This window comes from Notothenia rossii, assembly GCF_949606895.1.
Source record: "Notothenia rossii genome assembly, chromosome: 4".
NCBI lineage: Eukaryota > Metazoa > Chordata > Actinopteri > Perciformes > Nototheniidae > Notothenia > Notothenia rossii.
The window spans coordinates 9,747,413-9,764,705 of NC_136902.1; the positions used below are offsets into that span (position 1 = coordinate 9,747,413).

Here is a 17,293-nt window from a genome sequence, read left to right on the forward strand (position 1 = left end):
CACACACACACACACACACACACACACACACACACACACACACACACACACACACACACACACACACACACACACACACACACACACACACACACACACAGAGAGAGAGACACACAGAGAGACACACACAGAGACACACACACACACACACACACACACACACACACACACACACACACACACACACACACACACACACACACACACACACACACACACACACACACACACACACACACACACACACACACACACACACACACCATCAGCTCAGGACAGCATGATGTATCTGCATCTGCTTTTCACCTACAGGGAAGATTGGCTTCACTTCTTGTCCTAGAGACCCATGCCCTCTTACACAAACAAAGCCCTGAACTCCAAAAAGCATTGTCATTAAGCCTCATGAAGCCGTCACCACTGTGGGAGGTGGCCTGGCTCCACTTGGCTTTAAATGGCAAGATCTGCCTTTATCTCTCTGCCTGTGAATTCTTGACTTGGCCGAACATTAAGACAAAGTATTTTCTTCTCCAAAAAGAGTTTGGAGCGTGTGACAAAGTGAGTATATGCATATCAAGTATCCAAAAGACTTTAATACAAATAGTTCTCTGACAGTTTTCTCTAACAAACTTCTGTCTTGTTATTCTCTTTCTTTGTCCTTCTCTTATAAAGCATCACACTATGGAAACCATTGGAGAGATCATCCCGTTTGCTAAGGAGATGCTGACCCAGAGGCCCAGCCTCAGCATGCTGAAGCTCTACATGCTGGGCTCCACTCTGGTGGTGCTGGGAGTCGTGGGAGGACTGGTGGAAACTGTTCTCCTGCCGTTTGGGGAGCAGGAAACTGTTGAGGACGCTCCAGGAGAGCTCATCATGGAGAAGGAGAAGAAGCCAGACATGACCGTGGTCAGCCCTGAAGAGGATGACGTGTACGAGACGGAGCTGATGGAGGCCAAGGCCAAACATCTGGTGACGGGCCGGAGGAGAAGCTCCATCCGCTTACTTGGTTCTTAAAGAAACCCTCCTCTACTGGTGTAAATGGACACAACACTTAAAATGTTTATGGTAATGGTGCTGAATTAAATCACCACGTTGAACTTGTCACTTTGTACTCGTTTTTTTATTTCAGATCTGGTTAAACATGAAAGAAATGATATACACTGCAGGCTACAGTAATGTCTGGCTGCTGGGCAGAAGATACTTGTGGATGTGACTTGATGAATGTGTTGGGAAAAAAATGGAATGTGTGTGATTAAATTCGTTTTGCACTCGAATAAAGCTATTTTTCAGCAACCTCAATCAGGCCTTATTAGTAGCACTTTGTAAATGTTGCAAGAAGATCAAATAGATGTATAATAAAGAATAGATTGTAAATAAAAATACTCATTTACAGGTTAAAGAGTTACATTTAGTTCCTTACTTATGTAAAGGATGTAAATATTGTAATCAAAACGTAGGCCTTCTTGAAGTATGACAAGTAAAAGTACACATTCTGCAGAAAATGTATTCCTGTCAGCATAAATATAAATTAAATAATAGAGGATGATGTGTTTAGTTATTCAATATTTATAATCCGGATGTGTTATATTATTCTAAAGTGGCCCATTCTGCATAATGAAAACGTTTGTTACGTTAAGAATATTTGGCTGATTGATCTTCAGCAACGCAAATGTGATCCACAAAGTAACTCAAATGTGTAACTCAAGCAGTTAGACAAATAGAGTAAACATTAGTACAGTAACTGAATAAAACTACCATCATGGCATCTGTCCACAAGTCACTGACAGACTTGACAGTGTGTGTAATTCTATAAACAACCACTAGATGGCGGCAGTAAATACATCTTGGGTTCATTTCAACATCCGCCCATGTAACGCAAACCGGAAACGACGAAATAGATCCTTGTTTACTAACCGCGGTTAAAACTGCCGTCGAAGAAATTAATGTTTTGTTACGATAGAATTAAATTACTTAACTCCAACGAGAAAAAGTACACCAAATAAGATATGGCGGACCCTGCGGTGGCCTCGGGGGCCGCACTGAGTGCAGGAGGGGTAAGAGACGGCTTTTATACTCACCGTCATTAGCATTATGAAGCTAACTGAGCTGTAGGTGTTTTGCTAACTGTTAGCTGTTAGATGGAAGACACTCGTCTGTGTTGAATGTGTCTCTCAATAACTTAACATAACTTCTCCTAAATACACAATGAGCCTGCTGTACCTCATCGCAGACGACAAGGTTAGCTACATCACCGTACTAATGTTACTAATGTGCATGTAAAAGCTAATGAATGGTCATTTAACCGTCGCGAAAAATCCAAGTATCGTTATGTGTTACATTTACAAGGCATGTGGACATGTTTCTAACGCTGCAGACTCGTTATCTCTATATTTACCAGATAACAATGTGACTAATATGATGTGTACAGGAGGGTTGTTAGTGTAGGTACAATTATCTGTATGTGTTGCCCTGCGTTACACCTGCTAATGTGTAGTTACATGTGCTCCTGTAACAATAATTCAAGCCTGTCAACAAGCAGTGGGGGAAAATACCTAACAAGAAGTACATAAACTAAAGTTGTAGTTTAAAAACAATTAACATACTTGTATTTTACTTGAGTATTATCATATACTCAGTAGTTTGCAAAGTATCTATAATTGTTTTTCTCTTTAACATTGACGTTATTGATCAAGCAGAATAATGTCATGGGAAAGACTGCGTAAGATACATGAACTGATGTACTGTAATTAAGTTCACATTCAAGCATTTCTGAACTTAAGTATTTCCCTTTAAGGCTACCTGTACTTATTCTTCACTGCTGCTCAGAACATCTTAAGAAACTTAAGGTCAAAACGTTTCCGGGTAGAAAACTTCTTAAACTAAATGAGCTTGGACCATTAAAACCCTTGTAATGTCATACTCTCATATTATTGGACTGTTGTAACTGAGCTTTGTTCCCACCCTTAAGTCAACGTTATGTTGTTCTTCTTTCATACTGTGATGATCATTTGTCCTCTTGGGGACCTTTCTTCTCATCTACTTGATGTGTTATTCCTTGTATGTGTTCCAGCGGGGGAGTGGGGGTAAAGCCGCCACCAGCCCAGCAGAGAACTACCACCTGGCGCGGCGCCGCACCCTGCAGGTCGTGGTCAGCGCCCTGCTGACAGAGAGCGGCTTCGAGAGCGCCGAGAAGGCAGCCGTAGAGACGCTCACTGAGATGATGCAGAGCTGTACGTATCAACACTAGAGTGAAGCTTCATTTATCCTTAGAGATGCACACTTTATCTGTGGACCAAGATTACAAAGCGTGTGACTCATTTTCATTTGAATGGACTCGCATTAAAGCGCAGTCATGTCTATCTCAATGTGTTTAAGATCACACATTTATCAAATATTTATTTTGTGTGCCGAGATTTTGGTCTTTTAACGGTACTCTTATTGGTTCTTTTGGAGAAAAAAACAAGTTCAACTAACTAAACAAAACTTGCTTTTTATTTAAATGAAACACATCATATTTCACATCAAAAGAAACAACAATATTTTAACAAATCGTATTAAATAATCTGATGACAGAACTGTAAACAGAATAGCTGAAACTTTAACAAAATAAATAACTCAGTTACCTCTAATCATTAACCCATGTTTGTATAATTAACTCTGTGTGTTGCTGCTAGCATACATAACACCTGACACGTTACTCGTGGACGGGGCTCCAGAGCTACTAGAAAGACAGCCGACCCGGTGCATTCCTCCGTCTGGATGTGGTGCACTTTTCTAAATGTTTAGACAAATTGCTCGTGTTACCGCCCTTACATGCTAAACTCTTATTGCACTTTAGGTAACGAGCATCGTCCACATCGAGACGGGTAAAGTCTAACCACACCTCGGAGAGCGTTCTCTCCGCCATCTCCTCCGTGTGTTGCTGCATGTAGCAGCTGCGTGTGTGTAAACGGCCCCGCCCCCTCGCACACAGACGGGCGAGGGATATCGAAAATACTAAAAATAATATTAGACGCTTTTTGCATATTAGAAACGGAGTTGGCGACACTAAATGATGTTTGTGTAGCAATAATACATATGACATATATTTGTTTACTTGTCTCCAGTACCGATAAAAAGACCGATAACGTCGGAGCTTAACGGTACCACGGCCTTTAATAATTCAGCCCCGAGGCCCGTTTAACACCGGGGCTCGGTACCCATCCCTACTCACTACAGGATTCTCCATAAACCTCGTCATGGAAACTCATCACAATCAACCTATTGACTCTTTTTAATCATCATTTGCAATAAAAAGCCAATATTGTCCTATCTTTATTCTGCTGTATCAACGCTGTGTGCTTCCACCTATTCCACCAAAAAGTATTACTGCACCGGAAATTAAATATCATCTCTATGACTCATGCATTTATTATTTATGCCAAATCATCCGCCTTCATGCGCAGAGTTTGAGTATCCTGTTGTTGATTGCACTTACTGTAAGTCTCTGGATAAAAGCTAAATGCAGAGTCTTTCTTAACCCCACTGTTGTTTTTGTCCCTTCTCCAGATATAACTGAAATAGGTCGGTGTGCCAAAGCTTACTGTGAACACACAGCCAGAAGCGTGCCCACCCTCTCAGATACTGTGGTCACACTCATTGAAATGGGTAAGTACCAGTGGCGCCGACATATCAACTATGCACACGGTGACGCAGAGGGCTTGATTTAATGTTCGTGTGACTGCAGGTTTCAACGCAGACACCCTACCTGTGTATGCTAAGAGATCCCAGAGGATGGTGATAACTGCCCGTAAGTACACACTCTGCTTTACACTCTTAGTATGGATTGGGAAATTGATGAGTAATGGTAGTCTCACTTTCTAAATTGGATTTTTATTCGAAAAATATAAACGTAAACGTATTCTTTCTGTCACCTTCAGCTCCAGTGACGAACCAACCTGTGACTCCCAGAGCTCTGTCAGCGGGACAGAAACGCACACATCCTGCTTACATCCAAGGCCACTTCCCAGAATTCCCTGACCCTCACACCTACATCAAAACACCCGTGAGTAAAAACATTGTCGTGGCTGTTATAAAGATCCCCAAACAAATCCTGAACCAATGCCATTTTCCATTAAATGTATAATGTTGACCTTCAGTTGCTCCACTCATCAGGGCGTTAGCCAGCCAGCCCTTCTTAATGTCTAGCGCAGGGGTGGGGAACCTCCGGCCCCCGGGCCGTATACGGCCTGCGAGACCATTTGCTACGGCCCGCGAGGTAATTTATAAACACACACAAAAAAGAAAAATGTAAGAAATCTAGACCGCAAAAAAATTAAACAAGGGAGTGCCTGTTTTTCCTGGCCAAGTTCAGGGTCCTTGAACACAACACGAGCCTAACGTGTCATCACGTGGTAGTCTGACAGGGGTGCAGTTCTGACGGAGAGCACCAGAACGCCACTCCGCCACTTCCAAAAATGGAAGTACCCATAAGGAGCCGTACACATGCCGCAGTTTTTGTGTGGCTGTGTCTTTAGTTGAAAGCCCAGTGGCGATCTGTTCTTCTGTCATACTGATCATACAGTCAATAACTTTGTTGTTATTAGCATCTGGTTAGCTAGCTATGCTAACGAATATAAGAAGCTTTTTCTACAACCAGTGAGGTAAAGGCACATCTTTATATGATCATTATAGTTATAAAAAAACAAGAGAATAAAGTTAACAGGTATAAAATACTATATGAAAGTTAAAAAAAAGTTATTATTAATAAACAAGAATACAGTTTGAAAGGAGAGTGATTTGTAAAATATCCATAAAGAAAGAAAACAGTTCTGTTTCATATGGGTTGAAATTGAAATGACCCTTGAGAGGAAAAAGGTTCCCCACCCCTGGTCTAACGGATGAAGTTCAGAAGGTAAAGTGTTTGTCATTCATGTTTGATCTCCACTCAGACATTCAGAGAGCCTGTATCGGACTACCAAGTTGTGAGAGAGAAGGCAGCGAGTCAGAGGAGAGACGTGGAGCGAGCGCTCACTCGCTTCATGGCGAAGACCGGGGAGACCCAGAGCCTTTTCAAAGACGACATCACTGCCTTCCCATGTGAGTGATTACAACAAGAGAGCCTGTCTTTCCAAACTCTGTTGCAATAGGAAAGTTATGAAACCATGGGCCCAACCATTTCTCAATAAGAGCCAAACGCACACTTTACATTCTGATTCTTGTTGTTTTGTGTGTCTTTGTAGTTCCTTCATGTCCTCTCTGTTGGTTTTGCTGCTTTTCATAGTCGTCACAAGTGTCATGGCCGCTGTTTTACATCTTTTGGCAGTCTTTGTATATTTCTCTCTGGTCATTTTAATACTTTTTAAAGAAGGGTTTCTTCCTAGTTGTTTTGGTCCATCGAGGGACTTGAGTCCTTTTGCAGGTCAAAGCCAGCCCTGTGTCTGTGAAGGCCGTTCAGGAATCCATGGCTTGCAGCTTCATGTCTGTTCTGCCACGGGAAGTGGTATTTGTTTTTACGTCATTGCTTATCTCTGTGATTGTGTTCTCAGTGATCGCAGCCCAGCCGAGCTCCATCCCGTATCTCAGCGCGCTCCTGCCCTCGGAGCTGGAGCTGCAGACTCTGGAGGAGACGGACTCCTCGGAGCAGGACGACCAGACCGACAGCGAGAACGCAGCAGGGAACATCACCAATGTAAGTCACTGAAAACAACAAAATACTTGTAGATGTCACTTTTTTATTTTATTTTATAGTAAAAATGTCATAATTTAGTATTTCAAAATAAAGTCATAGTAGAATGTCCAAAATACAGTCAAAGGAAACCTTACCTAAAATCCCCAAAAGTCAGACTTTAAGTCATCAAACAAAGGATGGAAAGACGTAGTATAGTAGAAGTCCTAGTTAAGTTAAAAAAGTCATTATAGTATGTCGATCAAATATCATAGGGTAGTTCGTTAAACTTCTTTTTGTCTTAAAGTAATGACGATTGTTAAGGGAAAAAATATATATATTATCTAAAACAAATTAAGTCAAAGTAAGACATTCAACAGGAAGGTAATGTGAAGTATGCAGTCAGCTCAAACATTTTAAATGTGACCACTTAAAATGAAGGAACAGAACATAGAGCAAAGCAGATAATCAGTTTGAGGTGACATAAAATCACAGAAACAGGTAAACCGACAAAAACTGAGTTTAAATAATAAAATGTGCCCTCTTGATTACACGTGTTTATACATAATACATATTTCATATTACCAAAGCTAGATATTTTGAGAACATTTAAGAGAGGTGAGATTCTAAATCACCCAGCAATAAAGCAAAATAAATGCTGTAAATGTGATCAGCGTGTATGGTAGTGTTTAGCAATGATAGCTCTTAAAAAAATGTTTCCGTTTCCCTCTCAGGACGATCCAGATGCGGACAAAGAGAACTCCATGCTTCCTCCCAGCAGCGTCGTTCCCTCCGTAAAGGCCACGGAGGACAGCGTGATCGACAACCCTTACCTCCGGCCCGTCAAGAAGCCCAAAGTCAGGAGGAAGAAATGAGCTCTTTGTGAACCTCAGACTCTCAGTTGCCACAGCGATCAGGGTCGATGGGGCCAGCACTGCTGTTGGATTTTTGTATACCGACGGACTTCTATTGAAGAGATCTTTTTTGTCTCCATTTTTCAGCAAGAACTCACTTTGTCAAAAAATTGTAAGGAACATCACGGTGTAAAAAACAAACAATACAGTCATTTTGTGAATAAAGAAAAAATAAGCTTCTATATCTTTTGTTCCTCTTTATATATCCATCAATTTCCGACAACAGTTACAACCATTACATCGTTGGTAAATATTTAGTTTAAAACATTTGAAAAAGGAAACTTCTTAAGTCAATGTTGTATTGGCATTTGGCAATTAACTTTACAATTAATAGTACAGACTCAGGTAGGCCACTCTCCTTCTGTGCTTCATGAACTCCTTTTCATTGTTTAGCTGAAACACAATAATATTACATGTTGCTATATTCAGGGTATAGGTTGTGAACACTGGACATTATAGTATGTCGAAATAATTAATTAAAAAAACTCATAGTATGGTAGTTTGTCGAAAAAATAAAAGTCATAGTATGGTATGTCAAAATAACTCGTATGTCGGAAAATTGAAAAAACGCCTTTGTATATAGTATGTTGAATCTATCTGAAAAAAGTCATAGCATAATATGTCGAAAAACATCATCCAGTATTTAGGATTTAGCTGGAATATGGATATGGTAAAGCACAATCAAAATGCCTCTTAGTATATTTTGACATTTTGGAGTCAAGACTTTACCTTCACTCTGAGGGACTTCTTCTCTATCTGAGGCAGTCTGGACCAATCAGGGCTCCCGAAGCACATCGGCCAGCTCACCTTCCTGTCAGTCACCGCATCGTGAGCGTAGGTCCCAGGCCTGTATCAAACAGCTGTCAGCTCAGTTCTGTGTGTGTGTGTGTGTGTGTGTGTGTGTGTGTGTGTGTGTGTGTGTGTGTTACCCTGGGCTGTCCTTAGCTGTACACAACATGGTTTTGAACCTCTGTGTGGTCGAGGCGAAAGGGGTTTTGCCAGGAGGGGGGACTCTGGAGTAGCTCTGATCCTGCTGGTACTGCATTGGGGAAGGGGTCGCTGTCTAGGGGTAGAATATGTAAGAAATAAAATAAACGTAACATGTTCGATGGGTATTCCAGCCTTGTAGCATCATACTTGAAACTGGGGGAATCCCAAGAACATAATTTTAGTAGATGTGTTTGATATCTCCTGGTGTTGTTTGAGGACGTTAGTTTAGGTGGTTATTGGACAGGCATTCACATTTATAATCTAATTGAAAAATTACTTAAAATTCAATAAAAGATGTTTGTCTTATTAGTCAAGTTTAGTAATAAAAGCTTATATAGATTTGGAGTCACTGGGTCACATGACATGGAAGGTATTGGTAAACAAAAATGTAATTCTATTGAAATATATATATATTATGTAAAATCAATGACACACCAGAAATCCAAAAACCTGTTCCGCATTAGAAATATTATTTTATCTTGGCATACATTTAACATTAAGTTTGTGTTTGTGAAACCAATTAAGAAGACAATATGTCTTAAAGGCCTATCCAACTTAAACCCAACCTCAGTTCTGTCTTCTTCTTTTTAGCAATAATGGATGTTCATGGTGGTAGCCTAAGTTTGCTTACAAAACACACAAAGAGCTTATGAAATATGATACTTTGCTAAACATTTAAACAACAGTAAAGCTGAAAGTAATTAATATAATATGTTAAAACCCTCATTGGAGGTGAATATGTACCAGGCTGCAGGGCGGAAAGCGAGCTGCAGTCCTCGCAGACAGACTGTATCCTTTCTTACTGCCCGGTGTCTTCTGTAGATCATACACTATGGTGCCGTACTGCAAAGAAATGGAAATATAATATGAATGGAAGGAGCTATATAAATAAAGTGTATTACAATAAACGTTAACATGATAGAGCAAACCAGCAAATTAGGGTTAAAACACTTTGAGTTTGTATATATATAATTTTTTTTTAAAGGATAATTTATTATGCGTGAAAATAAAAATAAGCAGATGACACAGACCTCGTGGTTGTCATAGCTGCCGGGGCCGATGTGTGGCACTTCCGGTCGTGCCATATGGTTTCCCAGCCGGTCTGGTGCAAAATTTCCGGGGAAAAGTTTCCTGTCCTGGGAGGTGCCGAACCAGACTCCCTGAATTGGAGCTTCTGACATTTTAGAAACAACTTGCGGGAAAGAAAATGGTGAAAAACAAGAAACTATAAGTAGAATTAAGCTCCCGGGCTGTTAGCAACGTCTCCACTAGCTATGATGACGTTGTTGTGTTTTGACATTGCAACTATGGCAACCGAACTGTTACGTTAATTGACGCAAATTCATGGCGTTTCATACTTGTGAAAAATGACACATTCGGATATCTGCATTAAAACAACCGATTTACACCAAGATTTACAGATATCTTTATTTTCAATTAGGGACAATTTACAAGTCAAGGCAATTGCACATTCAAAGGTTTGACACAAGCAGAAGTGAGGCACTATTATTCTTTGATGAACATGAAGCAATGGAGTAAACTTTAAAGATAAGCATTAAACTTGTTTTTTTCATAAATAAATTACTCAAGAAGAAATGTTTGAATTACTTTGTGGCACTTGAGTTGGATTTGTCTGCTAGTAGCAAGAACAGAACTACATCCAAGGTTAATTATTAACATACCTTTCCAAGGCAATTCCAAAAGTCACAAACATAAATCTACTCTTTATATACAGGCACTTCTTTTACATAACCAGTCATCTTGAAAGGACAGTTACGTTGAAAAAAAAAGAAGTCAAGAGGTCTGATACGGTCCTACAGCATCAAGCATCACATTCATGTTGGCACAGAATACATTCTCTGGTGTTGAGACATTATTGCTTATCATTTTAAGGAAAATAATTCTGACCAACAGTGGCACAAAAACATATTTTAGCACATGCACTTCTCATCAACTAGGAAAAAAGGAGCATCCTCTTTGGCACTGGTGGAGGTGAAATAAAAATGTGCTTTGCAAGATAACCGTATCCAAAAGACAGCTGTGGAAGGATTCAGGATAGAAAATGACAGAAGAGAAATTTCAGAGTAAAGATTTGAACACATATTCAAAGAAAAAGGCCAAAACACAGCAACATGACAAGGAGGGAGTCTCCTAGGAGGCACTGAAGGACAGAGGATTGTGTGTGTTTGAGGAATGGTTCACTCTGTCTGAGGCACTGAAATCGAAGGACCTTTGGGGTCGTCGAACCGATCCATTGTGTTGAGCTGCATGATCATGTGCATGCCGTACACAAAAATCCACAGCATGAGCAGTGAGGTGATCAGGCCCATCCAGATCCCCGCGGTGAAGAAGCCGGCACAGTCGCTGGCGTAGGAGAAGTTTGTTCCGTTGGCCAAACCGAAACCCTGAATCTGTATCGGAAAAAAACATCAATGAACAAGACTCAAGAGACACTTGAACACACCATGAAGAATTTGATGCACTGCTGCAGAGAATCTAAGGCTGTTAAAGCAATATATTTACCTGGAAGTCGACAAAGTTGAGCCTCCAGTTTGTGGTGTTCTTGTTGTTGTTGCTGCTCGGCACCAGCAGGGTGTCTCTGAAGCTGGTGACGGACTGGCAGTGGAAGGAGTACTCTGCAGGCGCGTAGATGTTGCGTCTCCCGACGTAAGACGCAGTGAGATCTTTCGACTGCAGCTCTACAGAGTCCAACGTGAACCAGTGTCGTGCGGACACCTTGTAGAGCCGTTCACTCATGGCAAAACTGGAGATAAACAGGAATGAATATTAACGACAGCATATGTGTATAAGTCTGGGGGAAATTGCAAAAATGTTGAGAAATGACTGCTCCTTTCTATAAATACATGGTAGCGGTGGACTGGTATCAAAAAAGGACAGACAACATTACATTGAACTCATTTCATGTTTCAGAGGTTAATTCTAACCTTTCCAATATTACATTGTGTTCTTATTAAAAAAGATCGGAAACAGAAACTCTGTACAAACGGTTACCATGAAAGAGAAATACTTAAGAATGGACAGCGTTTCCCAGTGGCTTAAAAGAAGTTTTACGCTTATTTGCTCTCATTTTGAAAAATCTCTGTCGTTAAAGTGTACAACAATTATTTATTGAGGGGAATGAGGGACTTTTTTTTGGAAAATGACAAAAAAAAAAGACACTATTTTCCCCTTCTGTTACCTTACTGACAAAACAAACATGCTAACGGGTGAGCTTTTGAGGAGATGGATGGATTTGTCACCTTTGGGAAAAGATGGAATAACAGTTTCCAGTTTTTGTGCTAAGCTAACAAGCTACTGTCTGTAGCAACATCGTCATCAGACTAGTGATAAGAACGAGTTCCCAAAGCATTTGACACTTTTTTTTTAAATGATAAATGTATTGTCTTACCGTAGTATGTGGCCTGATGCATAGGTCAGGACAAGCCTAGAGTGAGAAAAGAAGAATACATTTAAAATGACTTGTTTCATTTGAATAAAAGGAAACTGTTCTTTTGACTTGACATAAAAACATGGCAGCGTGCCGGGCGGCCATCTCACAGTGAGTTGCTGCCGTTGCAAATGGATCCGTCGAGCGATGGCGTCTCTGCAGCGAGGTCGATCCATTTGTCTGTGAGGCTGATGTTGAGATTCTGAGCCCAGAGCATGATGCAGGGGTTCCCGGACACATTAAACATGATGGGCTCTTTGACTGTGGCCTCCACGGCCTGCAGCAGGGACCGGCCCACAGCCTGCTGAGACATGGACCTCTCTGGAATCACCTGTAGGGATAATCACAATCTAAATCCTTTATTTAACCCAGGTGAAATAAGGTTTTGGGACAGTATACTTTAGATTGGGAAAAAATGAAGGATTATTCAAAAATAGATATAGACAAATATTAATATAAACACAAGGAGGGAGAGTAAGAATGTGCCAAACAAATTAAAAGCTATTTGTCCCTTAGATGCACGAGTGACTGGCACTACACTCGTCCATAAGTGGGTCAAAAAGGACCCGTATTAGAATAATGTGTTTTTATGCCATTTGTGATTTTGGTTAAGAAAAATCACTTGTATAATATTTAGTATTATATTTTGGTTCACCCTATAAATATTTAATATTTCACTATTTATAATTTTTTTTTTTTACATGTTGAAAAAAAAACGAAATTCCATAAAAAATGCATATGGGTCATTTTTGACCCACTTATGGAAGCTTGGGGCAGTAATACAAAAACTACAATTTCTTAAAATTTTAATTTCAAAGTTGAATGGCATGATATCCAAAACATGTTTTTTGAGGAATAGCCGGAATATGAAATGATAACCAAATGTAATTACAAAGTTACTTCAAGAAAACCACCTCACCGGGTCAAAACATACCCACTTATGCATCTGAGGGTTAAGAATAATATCTCAATGATTTATATCTGTATATGATTATGGATAAATATATAAATCACTCGAATGTATGGTAAGTCTGGTACACGATGTGCTCGTAGACATATCTTACTCGTGAGGGCTGGAGTCCCGTGTACATCGCAGTGAAATGGACACCTTTATCTTTCATGATACTCAAAACCTCCCCAATAATTCCATCTGTTGAAAGCAAAGTACACTTGAGTTACACATCCGAAATATATACTTTGAAATAACCAAAATACTGATTATTTTACACTATTCCTTACAAACGTACCATTTTCATGCAGGACTTCCTTGCAAGACTTTCCCAAGCTATAAAAACAGTATAAATGTTAATTTTCACTGAGTCAGAAAAGAGTGTTTATCTTCTATTGATCGGGATGCTGCACAAGTCTCACCCGGTGCAGTAGGGGAGATTGATGAGCAGGAGGTTGCTGGCGGATGTGTTTATGCTGAGATGGGAAAGAGTATCTGCGTCCACGAGCACCGGAGAGACATCCAGCTTCTCCTGCAGCAGAGCCAGCATCACAGAGGAGTCGGACCACTCTAGAGCAGGCAGCGACACTGAGGAGGGGGAAGCCTGCAGTGCAGCCTGGAGAGGAGAGAGGAGAGAGGAGAGAGGAGAGAGGAGAGGAATTATACGTTTTATTAGTGGGACAACATTCTCTTTATGTAGTGGTCTGGTTTTTTTTTTTAAATCAACACTTCAAACTCACTTTCTCTCTCTGGCCTTCTAGGCTTCTCTTATCAAGAGTAACTTTTATCCAAGACCTTTTCCCTCTCTAACCTCTCGAGGTGTTATTAGAGGGAAACGGTTTGTACAGTGGCTTCGACAGGCCGGGGAGTGTTACCATTCGTAGACACAGCGTACCTCCATATCTCTCATCAATTTCCAACTAAGGCTCCAGTGGGGACCTTGTTCCCTGAGTGTGCCTCTCCACCTATGATTCTTACTCTCTTACTTGCTACCCTTTGCCCTCAACCTATCCTAAGGGAGTGCTTGTTCTTCCGTCTCTCTGTCTGTGTCTGTGTATTCTCATGTTCCGATGAACCCAGCCACATTTGTTCTTGTTTTGTGTCCATATCTACGCCGGGATCCGGAGTCGAGGCTGATCTTCTTGCTGTGGTCCTGTGCCCTGGATCCTCTTTCCTGAGTTCTGGATTAAGTCGTGGACTTCGGGTCGTGGCTGAACCTGTCTCTGCGGTCCTGCCTGGGTCACGTCATGCTGCCTCCCTGAAGGCTCCCACAGGATTGTAGTTGACATGTTCGTAGATTCGTCTTCCTAACATTTGGACTACCTACGCTGTCAAATGTATTATCTCTTAAATGTACACACGGCATCTATTGCACGTCTGTGCGTCCTGGGAGAGGGATCCCTCCTCTGTCGCTCTCCCTGAGGTTTCTCCCATGTTCCCCTTTAAACTGGGGGTTTTCTCTGGAAGTTCTTCCTTGTACGATGTGAGGGTCTAAGGACAGAGGGTGTCCTTTTTTCTCAAACTGATATTCTGAACAATCTGTGTTGTTGTATTTGCTGTAAAGTGTCTCTACTGTAGGCTATTTTTATTATATGTACAGCACTTTGGCTCGACCAAAAATCGTTTATAAATGTGCTACATAAATAAAACTTGATTTGATTTGATAGTCATGTATGAAGTTATGAAAACCTACCTCAAGGTTTTGGAAGGCACTGTCCTGCTTGTTTCCAAACACTCCTCCAAACAGCGTGAAGTCTTCTTTGCTTAACTGAACACAAATAAGGACAATGAAATATCAAATATCAAATATCAACTACATAAGCAGAGAAGTGATACGATATTTGGGTTTGAGAAGTTTCAGCAATTCTAATTCAGTCAATTGTTTATCTGATTCAATGAATATCTCCTCACAGTCTACTGGCTGTTCGTTCTGTGTGCGCTCGGAAATATAATCTAGTGTTCATAAACAGCCCTGGTTTGCTAAGTGAGGAACAAATAACACTAATCCAACATATAAGCAACAGGGCGTTCATGCTTTGGCAAAGAGAAGGCTGTGAATAGAGAAAGGCATTGGGAGCAATAAACACTTGAAATACGTAGGGGGGGGGGTTGTTTCCATTGTTCCAATATAAACAATCTGTCTTCATAATCGTTGACTCTACCTTTAATACAACTAAAACGGTTAAAAATCCCAATTATCACAACAATGATGATCCACCACAGAGAACAGACCCGGACAATGTGTTAGAGGAACTGAGAATGGGGAAGTAACGCTGAGGCTCATTGTCACACCAGAGTGAGAAGACGGTTACACAGAGTCACATGGGACTACAGTGCAACTACACACTGACTCATTAGCACCTTGTTTTACAAATTACATATCCATGAACTCTCTTTGTATTCAATGAATATGGAAATCTAGGAACATCTAAGAGTAGTCCTACTCCTCAACACCTTTCACCCTTAGCCCAATATGTCTAGTGGCATATGTTATAATGTTTGTGGTAAAGAAGGAGTATAGATTTATGGTTTCAGGGACTGACCTTGTCCTGCAGGAATAGCAGCACAGTGTTGGGGCCGGAGCCAAAGGCCGAGGTGAGGTAGGCAGTCAGCTGGTCGTTGGAAGTGATGTGACCAGCGGCCGGTGAGGCCAGGGGTGGCAAGCTGAACATGTAGGAAAGATTAAAAAAAACAATGAATAAACCTAATATAAGTTTTATAAACATTGAGTACATTCAGCATTTCAAATAATCTAATGTGGCATGCAAAAGGCCATCTGTCACCTATAACATGTTTTTTATTTGTGATGTTTGGGTATAATCATCAAACTTTCAGACAGTAACAATAAAGTGTAACAGTGAAGTCAATGATTTGTTCACAGACAACTGAAATCATATACATGGAAACTCTAGATCCAAGCAAAAGTTACTTCAAATAATTGATTCGTACTGTTATGAAAAACTAAACTCAATTCTTTTGATGAAACTAAAAGTTTACCAACAGTGTACTTACATTATGTGTTGGCAAAATATAAGATATGATACAACTGTATTTATCTTGAGGAACAGCTGTGCGGCAGTAGTATGTGTTAAGAGTGCAAATGTGAACAGTGTAAATATATATGAAAAATAACATGAGCTGTTAAACATGCCAGTGTGGCACAGATGATTAGAAAGGAAGTCAATGTAGGTCATAATGCATCACTTAAATGTTGTATACAGGCAACACATATGTTTTACATTGAAACTAGCCTTAAGTTAGGACATCTAACAATGTTTCCAAACTCGGGTTTCTTTTTCGAAGTTTTGTACCATATGAAATGAAAATAATGCGTCACACCAAACGGTGCATACTTTGTTATTAAAGTTTAACCTAAGCATTTCGCTAGTTAAGGTCGAGTTAGCTAGTAGAATCTGGAAGTAGAAACAGTTAGCAACAAGTGTTAGCATTAGCATGACACACAGCTGGCCGGTTACGTTGTCAAAAGTAATGAATCAATAACAAAATAAATGAAATATTACCCTTCACTGGACCACATTAGAAGTGGCACTTGAGCAGCGGAGCTCTGTGATGAAAACAGGGCGAATAAAAGCACAAACATCGCCATTATTCGCACTTTACTCGAACTCCCCGAGACTGACATTTTTCTGTTTTCCGCAAAGTTCTGCTCACGTGACGCAAACCAGCTGACAGTCATGTGCTGAAAGAAAAGGACTTCCGGTTTCTTTCTTTCCTTCTGCTCTGCCCACAAGTGCAAATACTCAGCTGTCTTTATGCAGCTCTGTCCACATTGTTCTGGTCACATTAAAAACTCAGGAATAGTTTAATTTCTCTCAGCCAGGACACCGGAAGATATCCTTAGCTTTCACTGGTCTGTGCCGCTGCTGTAATGCTAACGTTAACGAGCAAGTGGACAGATGCACTTTATGGGTTGAAAAATAAAATGTGAATAGGCCTACATAATAATACACTTTTACTTGTAACACTTTAATGCATATTATACTTATAATACCTACGTACATGTTGCCGATAATAAATACTTTTATTTTATTATATTTATGAAAGGTTTGACTAAAACACGTTTACTGGAATTGTTCACATTGTGATGATCATTTAAATTAAAGATCTGAATACTTCTTCAACTACTGGCTAATGTTTAGGAAAGTATTTGAGGCTTTAACAATAAACTGTCATATTATTTCGGTTGCCATAAACAGGCATTCATAGATACTATGTAGGCCTATATTGCAGCTGAACAATGAATGGCAGGTACACCTGGCAACTGTCCATGGTGCTGACACACTCCTACATTTGGAAATTTCCCTGTTCGTATCATCATGTCCCATTAT

General features: G+C 40.4%; 4 protein-coding genes across 5 annotated transcripts; 2 read left to right on the plus strand and 2 right to left on the minus strand.

The window, feature by feature from the left end:
* The first annotated feature begins 410 nt into the window (after positions 1-410).
* On the plus strand, positions 411-1,098 carry g0s2 (G0/G1 switch 2). The gene is made up of 2 exons (XM_079676257.1): positions 411-555; positions 670-1,098. The coding sequence occupies exon 2, from the start codon at positions 679-681 to the stop codon at positions 1,009-1,011; it is 333 nt and encodes a 110-aa protein (XP_079532383.1). The 5' UTR covers positions 411-555; positions 670-678; the 3' UTR covers positions 1,012-1,098.
* Positions 1,099-1,867: 769 nt separating this feature from the next.
* On the plus strand, positions 1,868-7,739 carry taf8 (TAF8 RNA polymerase II, TATA box binding protein (TBP)-associated factor). Of its 2 annotated transcripts, none has more exons than XM_079674551.1 (8): positions 1,868-2,051; positions 3,068-3,227; positions 4,546-4,644; positions 4,724-4,786; positions 4,917-5,041; positions 5,928-6,075; positions 6,525-6,667; positions 7,378-7,739. In XM_079674551.1, exons 1-8 carry the CDS (start codon positions 2,004-2,006, stop codon positions 7,516-7,518), a joined length of 927 nt encoding a protein of 308 aa, XP_079530677.1. In that variant the 5' UTR covers positions 1,868-2,003; the 3' UTR covers positions 7,519-7,739. The 2 variants fall into 2 exon arrangements, with proteins under 2 accessions (XP_079530677.1, XP_079530678.1); XM_079674552.1 differs by lacking the exon at positions 1,868-2,051 and adding an exon at positions 2,058-2,235.
* Positions 7,740-7,812: 73 nt separating this feature from the next.
* Positions 7,813-9,810, minus strand: LOC307035358 (ciliary microtubule-associated protein 3). The gene is made up of 5 exons (XM_079674553.1): positions 9,579-9,810; positions 9,292-9,390; positions 8,487-8,620; positions 8,287-8,404; positions 7,813-7,950 (listed from the first exon to the last, which is right to left on the minus strand). Exons 1-5 carry the CDS (start codon positions 9,726-9,728, stop codon positions 7,885-7,887), a joined length of 567 nt encoding a protein of 188 aa, XP_079530679.1. The 5' UTR covers positions 9,729-9,810; the 3' UTR covers positions 7,813-7,884.
* A 139-nt stretch (positions 9,811-9,949) lies between these two features.
* On the minus strand, positions 9,950-16,718 carry LOC307035514 (V-type proton ATPase subunit S1-like). The gene is made up of 10 exons (XM_079674913.1): positions 16,466-16,718; positions 15,488-15,608; positions 14,638-14,712; positions 13,367-13,560; positions 13,243-13,280; positions 13,060-13,145; positions 12,106-12,326; positions 11,957-11,992; positions 11,071-11,311; positions 9,950-10,958 (listed from the first exon to the last, which is right to left on the minus strand). Exons 1-10 carry the CDS (start codon positions 16,639-16,641, stop codon positions 10,746-10,748), a joined length of 1,401 nt encoding a protein of 466 aa, XP_079531039.1. The 5' UTR covers positions 16,642-16,718; the 3' UTR covers positions 9,950-10,745.
* Positions 16,719-17,293: the final 575 nt, after the last annotated feature.